Source organism: Mya arenaria, chromosome 10 (assembly GCF_026914265.1).
Source record: "Mya arenaria isolate MELC-2E11 chromosome 10, ASM2691426v1".
NCBI lineage: Eukaryota > Metazoa > Mollusca > Bivalvia > Myida > Myidae > Mya > Mya arenaria.
Genome location: NC_069131.1, coordinates 27702504 through 27720452, shown reverse-complemented (window position 1 = coordinate 27720452; position 17949 = coordinate 27702504). Strand labels below are relative to the sequence as shown.

Genomic DNA, 17949 nt, shown 5'->3' with positions numbered 1-17949 from the left:
TTAATGAAAGCGAATGGGCTGAGTGAGCGTAGCGAAAGAGGCTTTCTTACTCATTAAGAAATTACTTCAAGTCATCTAATTGACTAAGAATACAACGTCATTGGCTGACACACTGTCAACGCATTGGGTATAGGATGATTAGCAGAATGCGGACCTTTTAAACCCACGTGAGGGGTGAAATTCTTAAAGGCCTAGTTTAAGGAATGGTTGGCATGACAATCCCCTGGTGTGCATCTCCTGCTAATTGCATTTATGTCACAATAGGGGCCCTATTCCTGTTCATTTGTTTATTGTCTCAGGGCTATTTAGGGTCCATTTCAATAATAAAACCTCCAAAACTGCACTGCATGATACTCAGATCAAAGATCTGATAAGACAATTAGGCACTTAGATTAAGATACACAGAGGTATTGTATAATACACGGGTTTTTTTTGTGTGTAGGGGGGGTCACTTATAGAAGGATTAAACTAAGCCTTTTATGTTTAAGGTCAGTTCTTAATGATTGCAAGTCTGCTATTGCATTGGCTTAAAATGTAGGCTTTATTCTGAATGCAGTTTGACTTTCAAAGGACATTATTCGGATTTGTTCATTGTCCCATCGGCATATTATAAGATGACGTATCAATCATTTGCCAAGGATTATTTGATATTTTGTTTGAATCCCTCACATGGGAACATGTTTAATGAGAAAACAGAGAAATAAAGATAAATTATATCCATTAAAATTTGCAAAAACTAATCTGCTAAACTTATTACTGCTGAACAATTAGAGACAATATTTTTACTAGAATAACGATGACAGAATTATATCACATTTATTCGGAGACCAGATCTCTGTCGGAGCTGCAGTAAATCCGGCTGGGATGTATATAGTCTTAACGGAAGTTAATAACAAAACGGTATCTGAATTAAGTCTAATACAGTATGCTATGCATCTTGGTGGTGTGTAAGCTTAGTTATACTCGCACTCGGGTCTTGTCCATTCGGCGAGTGCTCCGAAAAGAGTAATAGTCATTTTATGTTTTTGGAATATAGTGTACAGACAGAATGTAACCATGGTTACAGCTACCCTGGTTCTTTAACGTGCACCAGTGCAAAGCATTTTTACACGGGACTCCCATTTAACGTCCCTCCCAGAAGACGATTATTATTTGTTTAGTGGTGCGGCAGGAAATCGAACCAGCGACTCCTTAGTTGACAGTCAAGTGTGTTACCACTAGACCACGGATCCGCCACACGCCACAAGCATCTTCCAAAGGAAATGGTTTTGTATAAAAGTCGCAAACTGTCAACGCTTTGGGCAGAAAAAATAATAAACAAATGATAAACAACATTTCTTAAGGCAATAACATGGCTCAGGGTCAGGGCAAAAACAATTGGGAAAGTCGTGGAAAACGGTAACAAACATATTTGTGTATGCCTAATGTTTGGACGAACGATTGAAGAGAAGCGTTCCTTCTGAAATATCATATATCATTTTGTTAACAAACATTTGCCGCCCACCTTATAGCAAATCTCCCGTTCCACGCTGGTTCGCCGGGAAAAGGACACAGGAGCCGAACCATCTCGATCATCCGTCCATCCGACAGCGGAAACTGGATAAGAGACGAAACATTAATTAATACATAATATACTAGTCAAATGTAACCACGGCCCCCAGGTCCGGGGGTATACCGGAGATAGCGATTCCATGTGGCCCCGCAGTGCCAGGTGCATGCGGTAGGTTTGTTTTCGCACCGAAAATGGCGGGAATGGGCCTTACCTAGGATGCCCCCGGGGTACGGTGGCATTTTGCGGGGATTTCACCAACAGTTTGTCCCCGAAGGGCGGAGATTTTGGCTCGACCGAAAGTCAAAGTCTCCGCTATTCCCCGGACCTGGGGGCGTGGTTACAATTGACTGGTGCAAAAGCGGAAGCTATATTCAAATTGTAATGTTATTGCATACACGTCACCGTATATCTGAGCTGTCAGAAGGTATTTGTAAAAGAGTTTCCCTTTGGTTACAATGTGACTTATTTAGGTATGTGAAGTTGGCTTGTACATTGTACAACGTAGTTCAGCTTGTAATTCGTCAATTACAAGCTTGTAGTTGGGTATTCAGCTTGTAGTTCGGCTTGTATATTGTACATAGTAATTCAACTTGTAGTTCGCCAATTACAAGCTTGTAGTTGGGTATTCAGCTTGTAGTTCGGCTTGTATATTGTACATAGTAATTCAACTTGTAGTTCGCCAATTACAAGCTTGTAGTTGGGTATTCAGCTTGTAGTTCGGCTTTATATTGTACATAGTAATTCAACTTGTAGTTCGTCAATTACAAGCTTGTAGTTGGGTATTCAGCTTGTAGTTCGGCTTTATATTGTACATAGTAATTCAACTTGTAGTTCGCCAATTACAAGCTTGTAGTTGGGTATTCAGCTTGTAGTTCGGCTTGTATATTGTACATAGTAATTCAACTTGTAGTTCGCCAATTACAAGCTTGTAGTTGGGTATTCAGCTTGTAGTTCGGCTTGTATATTGTACATAGTAATTCAACTTGTAGTTCGCCAATTACAAGCTTGTAGTTGGGTATTCAGCTTGTAGTTCGGCTTGTATATTGTACATAGTAATTCAACTTGTAGTTCGTCAATTACAAGCTTGTAGTTGGGTATTCAGCTTGTAGTTCGGCTTTATATTGTACATAGTAATTCAACTTGTAGTTCGCCAATTACAAGCTTGTAGTTGGGTATTCAACTTGTAGTTCGCCAATTACAAGCTTGTAGTTGAGTATTCAGCTTGTAGTTCGGCTCGTATATTGTACATAGTAATTCAACTTGTAGTTCGCCAATTACAAGCTTGTAGTTGGGTATTCAGCTCGTAGATCGGCTTGTACATTGTACATCGTAATTTAACTTGCAGTTCGCCAATTACAAGCTTGTATATCGGTATTCAGCTTGTAGTTCACCCTTACTGCACCAGCATTTATAATATTTGAATTACAAGCTTGTAGTCGGGTATTCATCTTGTAGTTCGGACCAATACATTAGCATACATTATATTTGAATTACAAGCTAGTAGTTGGGTATTCATCTTGTAGTTCGGACCAAATACATCAGCATACGTTGTATTTGAATTACAAGCTAGTAGTTGGGTATTCATCTTGTAGTTCGGACCAATACATTAGCATACATTATATTTGAATTATAAGCTAGTAGTTGGGTATTCATCTTGTAGTTCGGACAAATACATTAGCATACATTATATTTGAATTACAAGCTAGTAGTTGGGTATTCATCTTGTAGTTCGGACCAAATACATCAGCATACGTTGTATTTGAATTACAAGCTAGTATTGGGTATTCATCTTGTAGTTCGGACAAATACATTAACATACATTATATTTGAATATCAAGCTAGTAGTTGGGTATTCATCATGTAGTTCGGACCAAATACATCAGCATACGTTGTATTTGAATTACAAGCTAGTAGTTGGGTATTCATCTTGTAGTTCGGACCAAATACATCAGCACACATTATATTTGAAGTACAAGCTAGTAGTTGGGTATTCATCTTGTAGTTCGGACAAATACATTAGCATATATATATACATTATATTTGAATTACAAGCTAGTAGTTGGGTATTAATCTTGTAGTTCGGACCAAATAAACCAGCACACATTATATTTGAATTACAAGCTAGTAGTTGGGTATTCATCTTGTAGTTCGGACCAAATATATTAGCACACATTATATTTGAATTACAAGCTAGTAGTTGGGTATTCATCTTGTAGTTCGGACCAAATACATCAGCACACATGATATTTGAATTACAAGCTAGTAGTTGGGTATTCATCATGTAGTTCGGACCAAATACATTAGCATACATTATATTTGAATTACAAGCTAGTAGTTGGGTATTCATCTTGTAGTTCGGACCAAATACATCAGCATACGCTGTATTTGAATTACAAGCTAGTAGTTGAGTATTCATCTTGTAGTTCGGACCAAATACATTAGCACACATTATATTTGAATTACAAGCTTGTAGTTGGGTATTCATCTTGTAGTTCGGACCAAATACATCAGCACACATTCTATTTGAATTACAAGCTAATAGTTGGGTATTCATCTTGTAGTTCGAACCAAATACATCAGCACACATTATATTTGAATTACAAGCTAGTAGTTGGGTATTCATCATTTAGTTCGGACCAAATACATTAGCATACATTATATTTGAATTACAAGCTAGTAGTTGGGTATTCATCATGTAGTTCGGACCAAATACATTAGCATACATTATATTTGAATTACAAGCTAGTATTTGGGTATTCATCTTGTAGTTCGGACCAAATACATCAGCATACGCTGTATTTGAATTACAAGCTAGTAGTTGAGTATTCATCTTGTAGTTCGGACCAAATACATCAGCACACATTATATTTGAATTACAAGCTTGTAGTTGGGTATTCATCTTGTAGTTCGGACCAAATACATCAGCACACATTATATTTGAATTACAAGCTAGTAGTTGGGTATTCATCTTGTAGTTCGGACCAAATACATCAGCACACATTATATTTGAATTACAAGCTAGTAGTTGGGTATTCATCTTGTAGTTCGGACAAATACATTAGCATACATTATATTTGAATTACAAGCTAGTAGTTGGGTATTCATCTTGTAGTTCGGACCAAATACATCAGCATACGTTGTATTTGAATTACAAGCTAGTAGTTGGGTATTCATCTTGTAGTTCGTACCAAATACATCAGCATACATAATATTTGAATTACAAGCTAGTAGTTGGGTATTCATCTTGTAGTTCGGACAAATACATTAGCACACATTATATTTGAATTACAAGCTAGTAGTTGGGTATTCATCTTGTAGTTCGGACCAAATACATTAGCACACATGATATTTGAATTACAAGCTTGTAGTTGGGTATTCATCTTGTAGTTCGGACCAATACATTAGCATACATTATATATGAATTACAAGCTAGTAGTTGGGTATTCATCTTGTAGTACGGACCAAATACATCAGCACACATTATATCTGAATTACAAGCTAGTAGTTGGGTATTCATCTTGTAGTTCGGACAAATACATTAGCACACATTATATTTGAATTACAAGCTAGTAGTTGGGTATTCATCTTGTAGTTCGGACCAAATACATTAGCACACATGATATTTGAATTACAAGCTTGTAGTTGGGTATTCATCTTGTAGTTCGGACGAATACATTAGCATACATTATATTTGAATTACAAGCTAGTAGTTGGGTATTCATCTTGTACTTCGGACAAATACATTAGCATATATATATACATTATATTTCAATTACAAGCTAGTAGTTGGGTATTCATCTTGTAGTTCGGACCAAATACATCAGCACACATTATATTTGAATTACAAGCTAGTAGTTGGGTATTCATCTTAGAGTTCGGACAAATACATTAGCATACAATATATTTGAATTACAAGCTAGTAGTTGGGTATTCATCTTGTAGTTCGGACCAAATACATCAGCATACGTTGTATTTGAATTACAAGCTAGTAGTTGGGTATTCATCTTGTAGTTCGGACAAATACATTAGCATACATTATATTTGAATTACAAGCTAGTAGTTGGGTTTTCATCTTGTAGTTCGGACAAATACATTAGCATACATTATATTTGAATTATAAGCTAGTAGTTGGGTATTCATCTTGTAGTTCGGACAAATACATTAGCACACATTATATTTGAATTACAAGCTTGTAGTTGGGTATTCATCTTGTAGTTCGGACAAATACATTAGCATACATTATATTTGAATTATAAGCTAGTAGTTGGGTATTCATCTTGTAGTTCGGACAAATACATTAGCATACATTATATTTGAATTATAAGCTAGTACGAGCGTAGTTGGGTATTCATCTTGTAGTTCGGACAAATACATTAGCATACATTATATTTGAATTATAAGCTAGTAGTTGGGTATTCATCTTGTAGTTCGGACAAATACATTAGCATACATTATATTCGAATTACAAGCTTGTAGTTGGGTATTCATCTTGTAGGTCGAACCAAATACATCAGCATACGTTGTATTTGAATTACAAGCTAGTAGTTGGGTATTCATCTTGTAGTTCGGACAAATACAGTAGCATACATTATATTTGAATTACAAGCTAGTAGTTGGGTATTCATCTTGTAATTCGGACCAAATACATTAGCACACATAATATTTGAATTACAAGCTAGTAGTTGGGTATTCATCTTGTAGTTCGGACAAATACATTAGCATACATTATATTTGAATTACAAGCTAGTAGTTGGGTATTCATCTTGTAGTTCGGACAAATACATTAGCATACATTATATTTGAAGTACAAGCTAGTAGTTGGGTATTCATCTTGTAGTTCGGACCAAATACATTAGCACACATTATATTTGAATTACAAGCTAGTAGTTGGGTATTCATCTTGTAGTTCGGACCAAATACATCAGCACACATTATATTTGAATTACAAGCTAGTAGTTGGGTATTCATCTTGTAGTTCGAACCAAATACATCAGCACACATTATATTTGAATTACAAGCTAGTAGTTGGGTATTCATCTTGTAGTTCGGACAAATACATTAGCATACATTATATTTGAATTACAAGCTAGTAGTTGGGTATTCATCTTGTAGTTCGGACTAAATACATCAGCACACATTATATTTGAATTACCAGCTAGTAGTTGGGTATTCATCTAGTAGTTCGGACAAATACATTAGCATACATTATATTTGAATTACAAGCTAGTAGTTGGGTATTCATCTTGTAGTTCGGACCAAATACATCAGCATACGTTGTATTTGAATTACAAGCTAGTAATTGGGTATTCATCTTGTAGTTCGGACCAAATACATCAGCACACATTATATTTGAATTACAAGCTAGTAGTTGGGTATTCATCTTGTAGTTCGGACCAAATACATCAGCATACGTTGTATTTGAATTACAAGCTGATTACATAATCCTCAAATCTTGCGGTCATGGTTGAGCGCTTTTTTGCATGTAACTCCTCAAGTATTCGGTTTAGAGCTTCGGTTCCTATCCCAATTTGTTTGAGAGGCCTTACTCCCTGAATCGGGAGAGGTCACATATTGGGCGCATCTAGTATAAATTAGAACCGAGTCTAAAGCGTTCGAATGTTATTTTAGCCAAGTCAAAAGTTTATTTTCAGATCATGTTATTACAGAACATAACTTTACTCAAAATTGAACATATTGACATGGCATGAAAGTAAACATAATCAAAAGCATATGAAGAAAAGTATAAAAAACGACGATTGAAACTAATACATATAAATAAGTAAATATAATTATGTGACTTGCTTCGTCTCACCTTAGTAAACGATAAAAAACATAGCCATATCATACACAATTGACTTTTATTACAAGCCATCGGAAAATTAAATGTTGTCAATTTGGGCCAATTAACAGAGTATCTAGGAATATATTGAGTACGTTAATCTCTATATTAAGGACATATCAAATAGTGATTGTATTATTTCAACCACATTAATGTTACATTTAGTACAAATTGTGTCTTCTCGAAATATTGGAGATGTCATCAGACGACTACACGGTATTGTGTTTAAATGCTGTGGGGGAAATAGACTGGTCAGCTTTTTTAAGAACATGTAATGATCTATTTTTAGAGAAATGTTTACAAACCAGTCTTACAATTATAGTTGACTGCGCATGCGCCAAAATGTTGGCGATTATATCTGCAGACCGTCGGGACCCGGGATCCGGGACCTAAATTTCAAAATTAGTTTTGTTATGTTTTATAACCGATGCAATGTTTTAACTGCCCTGTGAATCGTTTGAAACTGATTAGTTTTGGAAGGAATTAAATATGCTGCATGCATATGATTTAATGATCATTACATACGTATAATTATAACTTGCTGCCACTTGAGTTCTCATGTGAAAATACTCAATATTATATTTCAAAATGTGCATATTTTGGTAAAAGTTGTTGTTTGAGCAACCGTGTTAGAGGAACAATAGATGACACCATATGTTAAATCGACCATGAGTTCTTGTAGTGTCATATAAGATCGTCCAGGATGTGGTTTATCAAGTAAATCATGTGTTCACATAGGCCCGGCCAAATTTGACACAAAAACCATAATGAAACGTTCTTATTTTAAATCCACAGGATGATGCCACATGACAACAGTCAAAGGCCTGAAGTTTTCAACTTATGCTTTCAGTGAACACTAACCGTAAAATTAAGCGTACGGAGTAAATTTAGAATCATTTCCATTAAACTTTTTATTTACTTGATAAACCACATCCTGGACGATCTTATATGACACTACAAGAACTCATGGTCGATTTAACATGTGGTGTCATCTATTGTTCCTCTAACACGGTTGCTCAAACAACAACTTTTACCAAAATATGCACATTTTGAAATATAATATTGAGTATTTTCACATGAGAACTCAAGTGGCAGCAAGTTATAATTATACGTATGTAATGATCATTAAATCATATGCATGCAGCATATTTAATTCCTTCCAAAACTAATCAGTTTCAAACGATTCACAGGGGAGTTAAAACATTGCATCGCTTATAAAACATAACAAAACTAATTTTGAAATTTAGGTCCCGGATCCCGGGTCCCGACGGTCTGCAGATATAATCGCCAACATTTTGGCGCATGCGCAGTCAACTATAATTGTAAGACTGGTTTGTAAACATTTCTCTAAAAATAGATCATTACATGTTCTTAAAAAAGCTGACCAGTCTATTTCCCCCACAGCATTTAAACACAATACCGTGTAGTCGTCTGATGACATCTCCAATATTTCGAGAAGACACAATTTGTACTAAATGTAACATTAATGTGGTTGAAATAATACAATCACTATTTGATATGTCCTTAATATAGAGATTAACGTACTCAATATATTCCTAGATACTCTGTTAATTGGCCCAAATTGACAACATTTAATTTTCCGATGGCTTGTAATAAAAGTCAATTTTGTATGATATGGCTATGTTTTTTATCGTTTACTAAGGTTAGACGAAGCTAGTCACATAATTATATTTACTTATTTATATGTATTAGTTTCAATCGTCGTTTTTTATACTTTTCTTCATATGCTTTTGATTATGTTTACTTTCATGCCATGTCAATATGTTCAATTTTGAGTAAAGTTATGTTCTGTAATAACATGATCTGAAAATAAACTTTTGACTTGGCTAAAATAACATTCGAACGCTTTAGACTCGGTTCTAATTTATACTAGATGCGCCCAATATGTGACCTCTCCCGATTCAGGGAGTAAGGCCTCTCAAACAAATTGGGATAGGAACCGAAGCTCTAAACCGAATACTTGAGGAGTTACATGCAAAAAAGCGCTCAACCATGACCGCAAGATTTGAGGATTATGTAATCAGCTTGTAATTCAAATACAACGTATGCTGATGTATTTGGTCCGAACTACAAGATGAATACCCAACTACTAGCTTGTAATTCAAATATAATGTGTGCTGATGTATTTGGTCCGAACTACAAGATGAATACCCAATTACTAGCTTGTAATTCAAATACAACGTATGCTGATGTATTTGGTCCGAACTACAAGATGAATACCCAACTACTAGCTTGTAATTCAAATATAATGTATGCTAATGTATTTGTCCGAACTACTAGATGAATACCCAACTACTAGCTGGTAATTCAAATATAATGTGTGCTGATGTATTTAGTCCGAACTACAAGATGAATACCCAACTACTAGCTTGTAATTCAAATATAATGTATGCTAATGTATTTGTCCGAACTACAAGATGAATACCCAACTACTAGCTTGTAATTCAAATATAATGTGTGCTGATGTATTTGGTTCGAACTACAAGATGAATACCCAACTACTAGCTTGTAATTCAAATATAATGTGTGCTGATGTATTTGGTCCGAACTACAAGATGAATACCCAACTACTAGCTTGTAATTCAAATATAATGTGTGCTAATGTATTTGGTCCGAACTACAAGATGAATACCCAACTACTAGCTTGTACTTCAAATATAATGTATGCTAATGTATTTGTCCGAACTACAAGATGAATACCCAACTACTAGCTTGTAATTCAAATATAATGTATGCTAATGTATTTGTCCGAACTACAAGATGAATACCCAACTACTAGCTTGTAATTCAAATATTATGTGTGCTAATGTATTTGGTCCGAACTACAAGATGAATACCCAACTACTAGCTTGTAATTCAAATATAATGTATGCTACTGTATTTGTCCGAACTACAAGATGAATACCCAACTACTAGCTTGTAATTCAAATACAACGTATGCTGATGTATTTGGTTCGACCTACAAGATGAATACCCAACTACAAGCTTGTAATTCAAATATAATGTATGCTAATGTATTTGTCCGAACTACAAGATGAATACCCAACTACTAGCTTATAATTCAAATATAATGTATGCTAATGTATTTGTCCGAACTACAAGATGAATACCCAACTACGCTCGTACTAGCTTATAATTCAAATATAATGTATGCTAATGTATTTGTCCGAACTACAAGATGAATACCCAACTACAAGCTTGTAATTCAAATATAATGTGTGCTAATGTATTTGTCCGAACTACAAGATGAATACCCAACTACTAGCTTGTAATTCAAATATAATGTGTGCTGATGTATTTGGTCCGAACTACAAGATGAATACCCAACTACTAGCTTATAATTCAAATATAATGTGTGCTGATGTATTTGGTCCGAACTACTAGATGAATACCCAACTACTAGCTTGTAATTCAAATACAACGTATGCTGATGTATTTGGTCCGAACTACAAGATGAATACCTAACTACTAGCTTGTAATTCAAATATAATGTATGCTAATGTATTTGTCCGAACTACAAGATGAATACCCAACTACTAGCTTGTAATTCAAATATAATGTGTGCTAATGTATTTGTCCGAACTACAAGATGAATACCCAACTACTAGCTTGTAATTCAAATATTATGTGTGCTGATGTTTTTGGTCCGAACTACAAGATGAATACCCAACTACTAGCTTGTAATTCAAATATAATGTGTGCTGATGTATTTGGTCCGAACTACAAGATGAATACCCAACTACTAGCTTGTAATTCAAATACAACGTATGCTGATGTATTTGGTCCGAACTACAAGATGAATACCCAACTACTAGCTTGTAATTCAAATATAATGTATGCTAATGTATTTGTCCGAACTACAAGATGAATACCCAACTACTAGCTTGTAATTCAAATATTATGTGTGCTGATGTATTTGGTCCGAACTACAAGATGAATACCCAACTACTAGCTTGTAATTCAAATATAATGTATGCTAATGTATTTGGTCCGAACTACAAGATGAATACCCAACTACTAGCTTGTAATTCAAATACAATGTATGCTAATGTATTTGTCCGAACTACAAGATGAATACCCAACTACTAGCTTGTAATTCAAATATTATGTGTGCTGATGTATTTGGTCCGAACTACAAGATGAATACCCAACTACTAGCTTGTAATTCAAATATAATGTATGCTGATGTATTTGGTCCGAACTACAAGATGAATACCCAACTACTAGCTTGTAATTCAAATATAATGTATGCTAATGTATTTGTCCGAACTACAAGATGAATACCCAACTACAAGCTTGTAATTCAAATATAATGTGTGCTAATGTATTTGTCCGAACTACAAGATGAATACCCAACTACTAGCTTGTAATTCAAATATAATGTGTGCTGATGTATTTGGTCCGAACTACAAGATGAATACCCAACTACTAGCTTATAATTCAAATATAATGTGTGCTGATGTATTTGGTCCGAACTACTAGATGAATACCCAACTACTAGCTTGTAATTCAAATACAACGTATGCTGATGTATTTGGTCCGAACTACAAGATGAATACCTAACTACTAGCTTGTAATTCAAATATAATGTATGCTAATGTATTTGTCCGAACTACAAGATGAATACCCAACTACTAGCTTGTAATTCAAATATAATGTGTGCTAATGTATTTGTCCGAACTACAAGATGAATACCCAACTACTAGCTTGTAATTCAAATATAATGTGTGCTAATGTGTTTGTCCGAACTACAAGACGAATACCCAACTACTAGCTTGTAATTCAAATATAATGTGTGCTAATGTATTTGTCCGAACTACAAGATGAATACCCAACTACTAGCTTGTAATTCAAATATAATGTATGCTAATGTATTTGTCCGAACTACAAGATGAATACCCAAATACTAGCTTGTAATTCAAATATAATGTGTGCTGATGTATTTGGTCCGAACTACAAGATGAATACCCAACTACTAGCTTGTAATTCAAATACAATGTATGCTGATGTATTTGGTCCGAACTACAAGATGAATACCCAACTACTAGCTTGTAATTCAAATATAATGTATGCTAATGTATTTGTCCGAACTACTAGATGAATACCCAACTACTAGCTTGTAATTCAAATATTATGTGTGCTGATGTTTTTGGTCCGAACTACAAGATGAATACCCAACTACTAGCTTGTAATTCAAATATAATGTGTGCTGATGTATTTGGTCCGAACTACAAGATGAATACCCAACTACTAGCTTGTAATTCAAATACAACGTATGCTGATGTATTTGGTCCGAACTACAAGATGAATACCCAACTACTAGCTTGTAATTCAAATATAATGTATGCTAATGTATTTGTCCGAACTACAAGATGAATACCCAACTACTAGCTTGTAATTCAAATATTATGTGTGCTGATGTATTTGGTCCGAACTACAAGATGAATACCCAACTACTAGCTTGTAATTCAAATATAATGTATGCTAATGTATTTGGTCCGAACTACAAGATGAATACCCAACTACTAGCTTGTAATTCAAATACAATGTATGCTAATGTATTTGTCCGAACTACAAGATGAATACCCAACTACTAGCTTGTAATTCAAATATTATGTGTGCTGATGTATTTGGTCCGAACTACAAGATGAATACCCAACTACTAGCTTGTAATTCAAATATAATGTATGCTGATGTATTTGGTCCGAACTACAAGATGTATACCCAACTACTAGCTTGTAATTCAAATATAATGTATGCTAATGTATTTGTCCAAACTACAAGATGAATACCCAACTACTAGCTTGTAATTCAAATATAATGTGTGCTGATGTATTTGGTCCGAACTACAAGATGAATACCCAACTACTAGCTTGTAATTCAAATATAATGTGTGCTGATGTATTTGGTCCGAACTACAAGATGAATACCCAACTACTAGCTTGTAATTCAAATATAATGTGTGCTGATGTATTTGGTCCGAACTACAAGATGAATACCCAACTACTAGCTTGTAATTCAAATATAATGTATGCTAATGTATTTGGTCCGAACTACAAGATGAATACCCAACTACTAGCTTTTAATTCAAATACAACGTATGCTGATGTATTTGGTCCGAACTACAAGATGAATACCCAACTACTAGCTTGTAATTCAAATATAATGTGTGCTGATGTATTTGGTCCGAACTACAAGATGAATACCCAACTACTAGCTTGTAATTCAAATATAATGTATGCTAATGTATTTGGTCCGAACTACAAGATGAATACCCAACTACTAGCTTGTAATTCAAATATAATGTATGCTAATGTATTTGTCCGAACTACAAGATGAATACCCAACTACTAGCTTGTAATTCAAATATAATGTGTGCTGATGTATTTGGTCCGAACTACAAGATGAATACTCAACTACTAGCTTGTAATTCAAATACAACGTATGCTAATGTATTTGTCCGAACTACAAGATGAATACCCAACTACAAGCTTGTAATTCAAATTTTATGAATGCTGGTGCAGTTAGGATGAACTACAAGCTGAATACCGATATACAAGCTTGTAATTGGCGAACTACAGGTTAAATTACGATGTACAATGTACAAGCCGATCTACAAGCTGAATACCCAACTACAAGCTTGTAATTGGCGAACTACAAGTTTAATACCCAACTACAAGCTTGTAATTGGCGAACTACAAGTTGAATTACTATGTACAATATACAAGCCGAACTACAAGCTGAATACCCAACTACAAGCTTGTAATTGGCGAACTACAAGCTGAATTACTATGTACAATATACAAGCCGAACTACAAGCTGAATACCCAACTACAAGCTTGTAATTGGCGAACTACAAGTTGAATTACTATGTACAATATACAAGCCGAACTACAAGTTGAATACCCAACTACAAGCCTGTAATTGGCGAACTACAAGTTGAGTTACTATGTACAATATACGAGCCGAACTACAAGTTGAATACCCAACTACAAGCTTGTAATTGGCGAACTACAAGTTGAGTTACTATGTACAATATACAAGCCGATCTACAAGTTGAATACCCAACTACAAGCTTGTAATAGGCGAACTACAAGTTGAATTACTATGTACAATATACAAGCCGAACTATAAGCTGAATACCCAACTACAATCTTGTAATTGGCGAACTACAAGTTGAGTTACTATGTACAATATACGAGCCGAACTACAAGTTGAATACCCAACTACAAGCTTGTAATTGGCGAACTACAAGTTGAATTACTATGTACAATATACAAGCCGATCTACAAGCTGAATACTCAACTACAAGCTTGTAATTGGCGAACTACAAGTTGAATACCAAACTACAAGCTTGTAATTGGCGAACTACAAGTTGAATTACTATGTACAATATACAAGCCGAACTACACGCTGAATACCCAACTACAAGCTTGTAATTGGCGAATTACCAGCTGAACTACGATGTACAATGTACATGCCAACTTCACATACCTGACATATTTTTAATGTTTTGGTATTGCAATTCGTTTTTACGTCTTTGCATTATGTAGATTTTTTGCTTAATTAAGAACGGATTGTTAAGTCACCATATAAGAGTTCCCAAACGTAAAATGTTTTTGCGATTGTTCATAAAGGATGCGAAATAAATTCCTTTAAATTGTGACCCCCTACTTTACTACAAAAATATCGAAGGTCAAATATGATTGTGTTAAAACTCATTGAGACTTATGATGCCTTTAATTGTCACAATATAGGTAAATGCAAAAACACAACACAACCCGCCAAACGCACACCCATTGTTACGCGTTTAAGTTATCTGTATCTAAAAACACAGTTATATGGTTAGCTTCTGCACCTAAATAGCACTGATACCTCTCTGTTGAAAGAATAAAAAAGTAGTACGCAGTGATTAAGGTGTTGTGCCGTACTATCAAGTTTCCCGTACAATATGTAGTGTACAATATGTAGTATGCAATATGTAGTGTGCAATATGTAGCGTGCAATATGTAGTGTGCAATATGTATTGTGCAAAATGTTCGAGTGTGCATAATGTTCGAGTGTGCAATATGTAGCGTGCAATATTTAGCGTGCAATATATAGTGTGCAATATGTAGTGTAGTGTGCAATATGTAGTGTGCAATATGTAGTGTGCAATATGAAGTGTGCAATATGTAGCGTGCAATATGTAGCGTGCTGTAGTGTGCAGTAAGTAGTGTGCAATATGTAGTGTGCAATATGAAGCGTGAGTATTTCGATATATCGTTAAAATTAATTCATACGCCACATGTTCACTAGCGAATCCAACAAAGGGGAAGGGGTCAACGTTTACTTTTTATGTCAATATAGGAGAAAAAATACGCAAAAATGCACAATATCGGACTAGAGAGTGTTAAACTTTATATTGTTAAAATTAAAATATGTTGATGGAGTAACCCAAACACCCCTGCCAACATGTTAAACCAAATAATTCACGGTTCCGAGGTAGGGTTGCAAGCCAAAAGGTTACGCCCCTAAGTTACGCCCCTCTTATGTCCTAGATCCGCCCTTATTATTTCTCCGCCAACTGTTTTGCTACGATAAATAATGTATAAACGGAAAGAAAGAAGAAAAACACTTTAAAATAGTACGCCTCCAGTGACCGCATTTTATTACACTGTCATCACTGAGAGCAGTTAGGTTGACCATTTAAAGGGACTAGACACCAGATGATACAATTGTAAAAAAAATGTTATAAACTTACATAAAATTGACATTGTTGTGTATAACGCAATGCATCTTTCTTACTAGTGAAACACATCGCTTTCGACACAAGCATCACTCGCATTAAATGGACTAGGCACCAGATGACACAATGGAAAAATGTTGTCAAAAACTTACATGAAATTGACATCGTTTACAACGCAAATTCTTACTTACTAATGTATCACATCGCTTACGACACATGTATCTTTCGCAGCTGTTGTGCATTTTTCCAACTTACAATGGTTGTGTTCCACGTTAATCTCAGTAAGTTAAAATATTGCGTCGGTATATTTATCTATGCTCATAAACAGATATGATTTAAACTAGGAAACCAATTATGCGCTATTCTTTAAACGGGGAAACTTGGATGAGACAGCAACATGATTGTTGCAATTATTCTTTAAAATCATGTAAAATGATGTATTATCGGCCTCCTGTTAGCTCGTATTGACAATTCTATACTAATTTTGAGGAAATCATGTTTGCTAATTTATGGCCGATTATGAGTGGTATTCATAAAACATCTTATGTCAGTTACTTAAGTCGTTTTCTTAAAGTTTTCAGAGTCAACTTAAACACACAATCATAAGGGTTTTTAAACAAACAAAACATGTATATTCAATAAAATCAATTTCAGATATTACTTAGATATAATATCATATGATTAGTGAGACGCTTAACTAGAAAATGACTTAAAGCTGCACTCTCACAGATTGACCATTTTTACAACTCTTTTTATTTTTGTCTTGGAAAGAGCAAATTTTTGCGTAAATATCTGCATATTTTTCATATTTCCGTTCGAAAATTAATGTTTTATGACTAACGGTTTAAGAAAAATGCTTAAAACATTATTTTTTGAATTTAAATATAAAAATCTGCGATCTAATATTTTGTCAGCAGTCTTATATAGCTGGTTTCCATGGATTGTCGCAAAAATTGGCTCGTTCCAAGACAAAACATAAAAAAGTTGTCAAAACGTTCAATCTGTGAGAGTGCAGCTTTAAGGTAGAAAATGATTTAAGGTGTTTTATAGATATCAGCCTGGGCTGGTTAAAAACTTTTATCAGAAAATACACATGCATTAATAATAAGCACGAAGAAATCATTTGCGGTCCTACTAAATCTAAGACTGGTATTCGGCATTGATCTTAAATGAAGCTAAGAACGATGTAGTTAATCAGATTACTCGCTATTAATAACTGACCAATAGCGTGAATGAAGTCAAGGATGTATGACCAAAGGATTTACTTAAGTTAAATATTGAATACCACCCCTAGGCTGATATTCAATATTTGTCTTAATTGGATCTAAGAACGATGTAGCTAATCGGACCACTGGTTATTAATAACTGAACAATATAGTAAATAGTAAATACAGTCACTGATGTATGACCATAAGGTTGACATAAGATATTTTATAAATAAGTTGGTATTTAATATTGGTCTTAATTTGATCTAAGCACGATGTAGCTTATCGGATCACTGGTTTATATAGCTGATCAATAGAGTGAATGAATACCATCCCAGGTGTCTAGCCCCTTTAAACGTTATAATTATGATTATAGTGGTACCTACCTTCGTTGCTGCAGTGACAATGTGAAGAAAACGAACAGCCGGTGCCTGCCTTGTCTGCGTTACTTCATCCTGCATAATTATATAAGGGAAAACCATGGAAACCGTTTATTTTATTCGTTAATACATTTACCGCAATTGATACACTGAATAACTAGTCATCATTCCTATGGTTTAAGAACCTCATGTGTTCAAAAAACCGCATGGGAATTACTGGATTG

At 34.7% G+C, this 17949-nt stretch overlaps 1 protein-coding gene across 1 annotated transcript in view; it reads right to left on the bottom strand.

Annotated features, from left to right (window-relative positions):
* LOC128206684 (uncharacterized) overlaps window positions 1–17949 on the bottom strand; it is an 85221-nt gene that overhangs the window by 18122 nt on the left and 49150 nt on the right. The window contains exons 6-7 of the mRNA XM_052909297.1: window positions 17732–17800; window positions 1505–1596 (exon numbers count right to left, since the gene is read on the bottom strand). Coding sequence (XP_052765257.1) covers window positions 1505–1596; window positions 17732–17800 — 161 coding nt within the window. The remainder of the gene's footprint in view (window positions 1–1504; window positions 1597–17731; window positions 17801–17949) is intronic.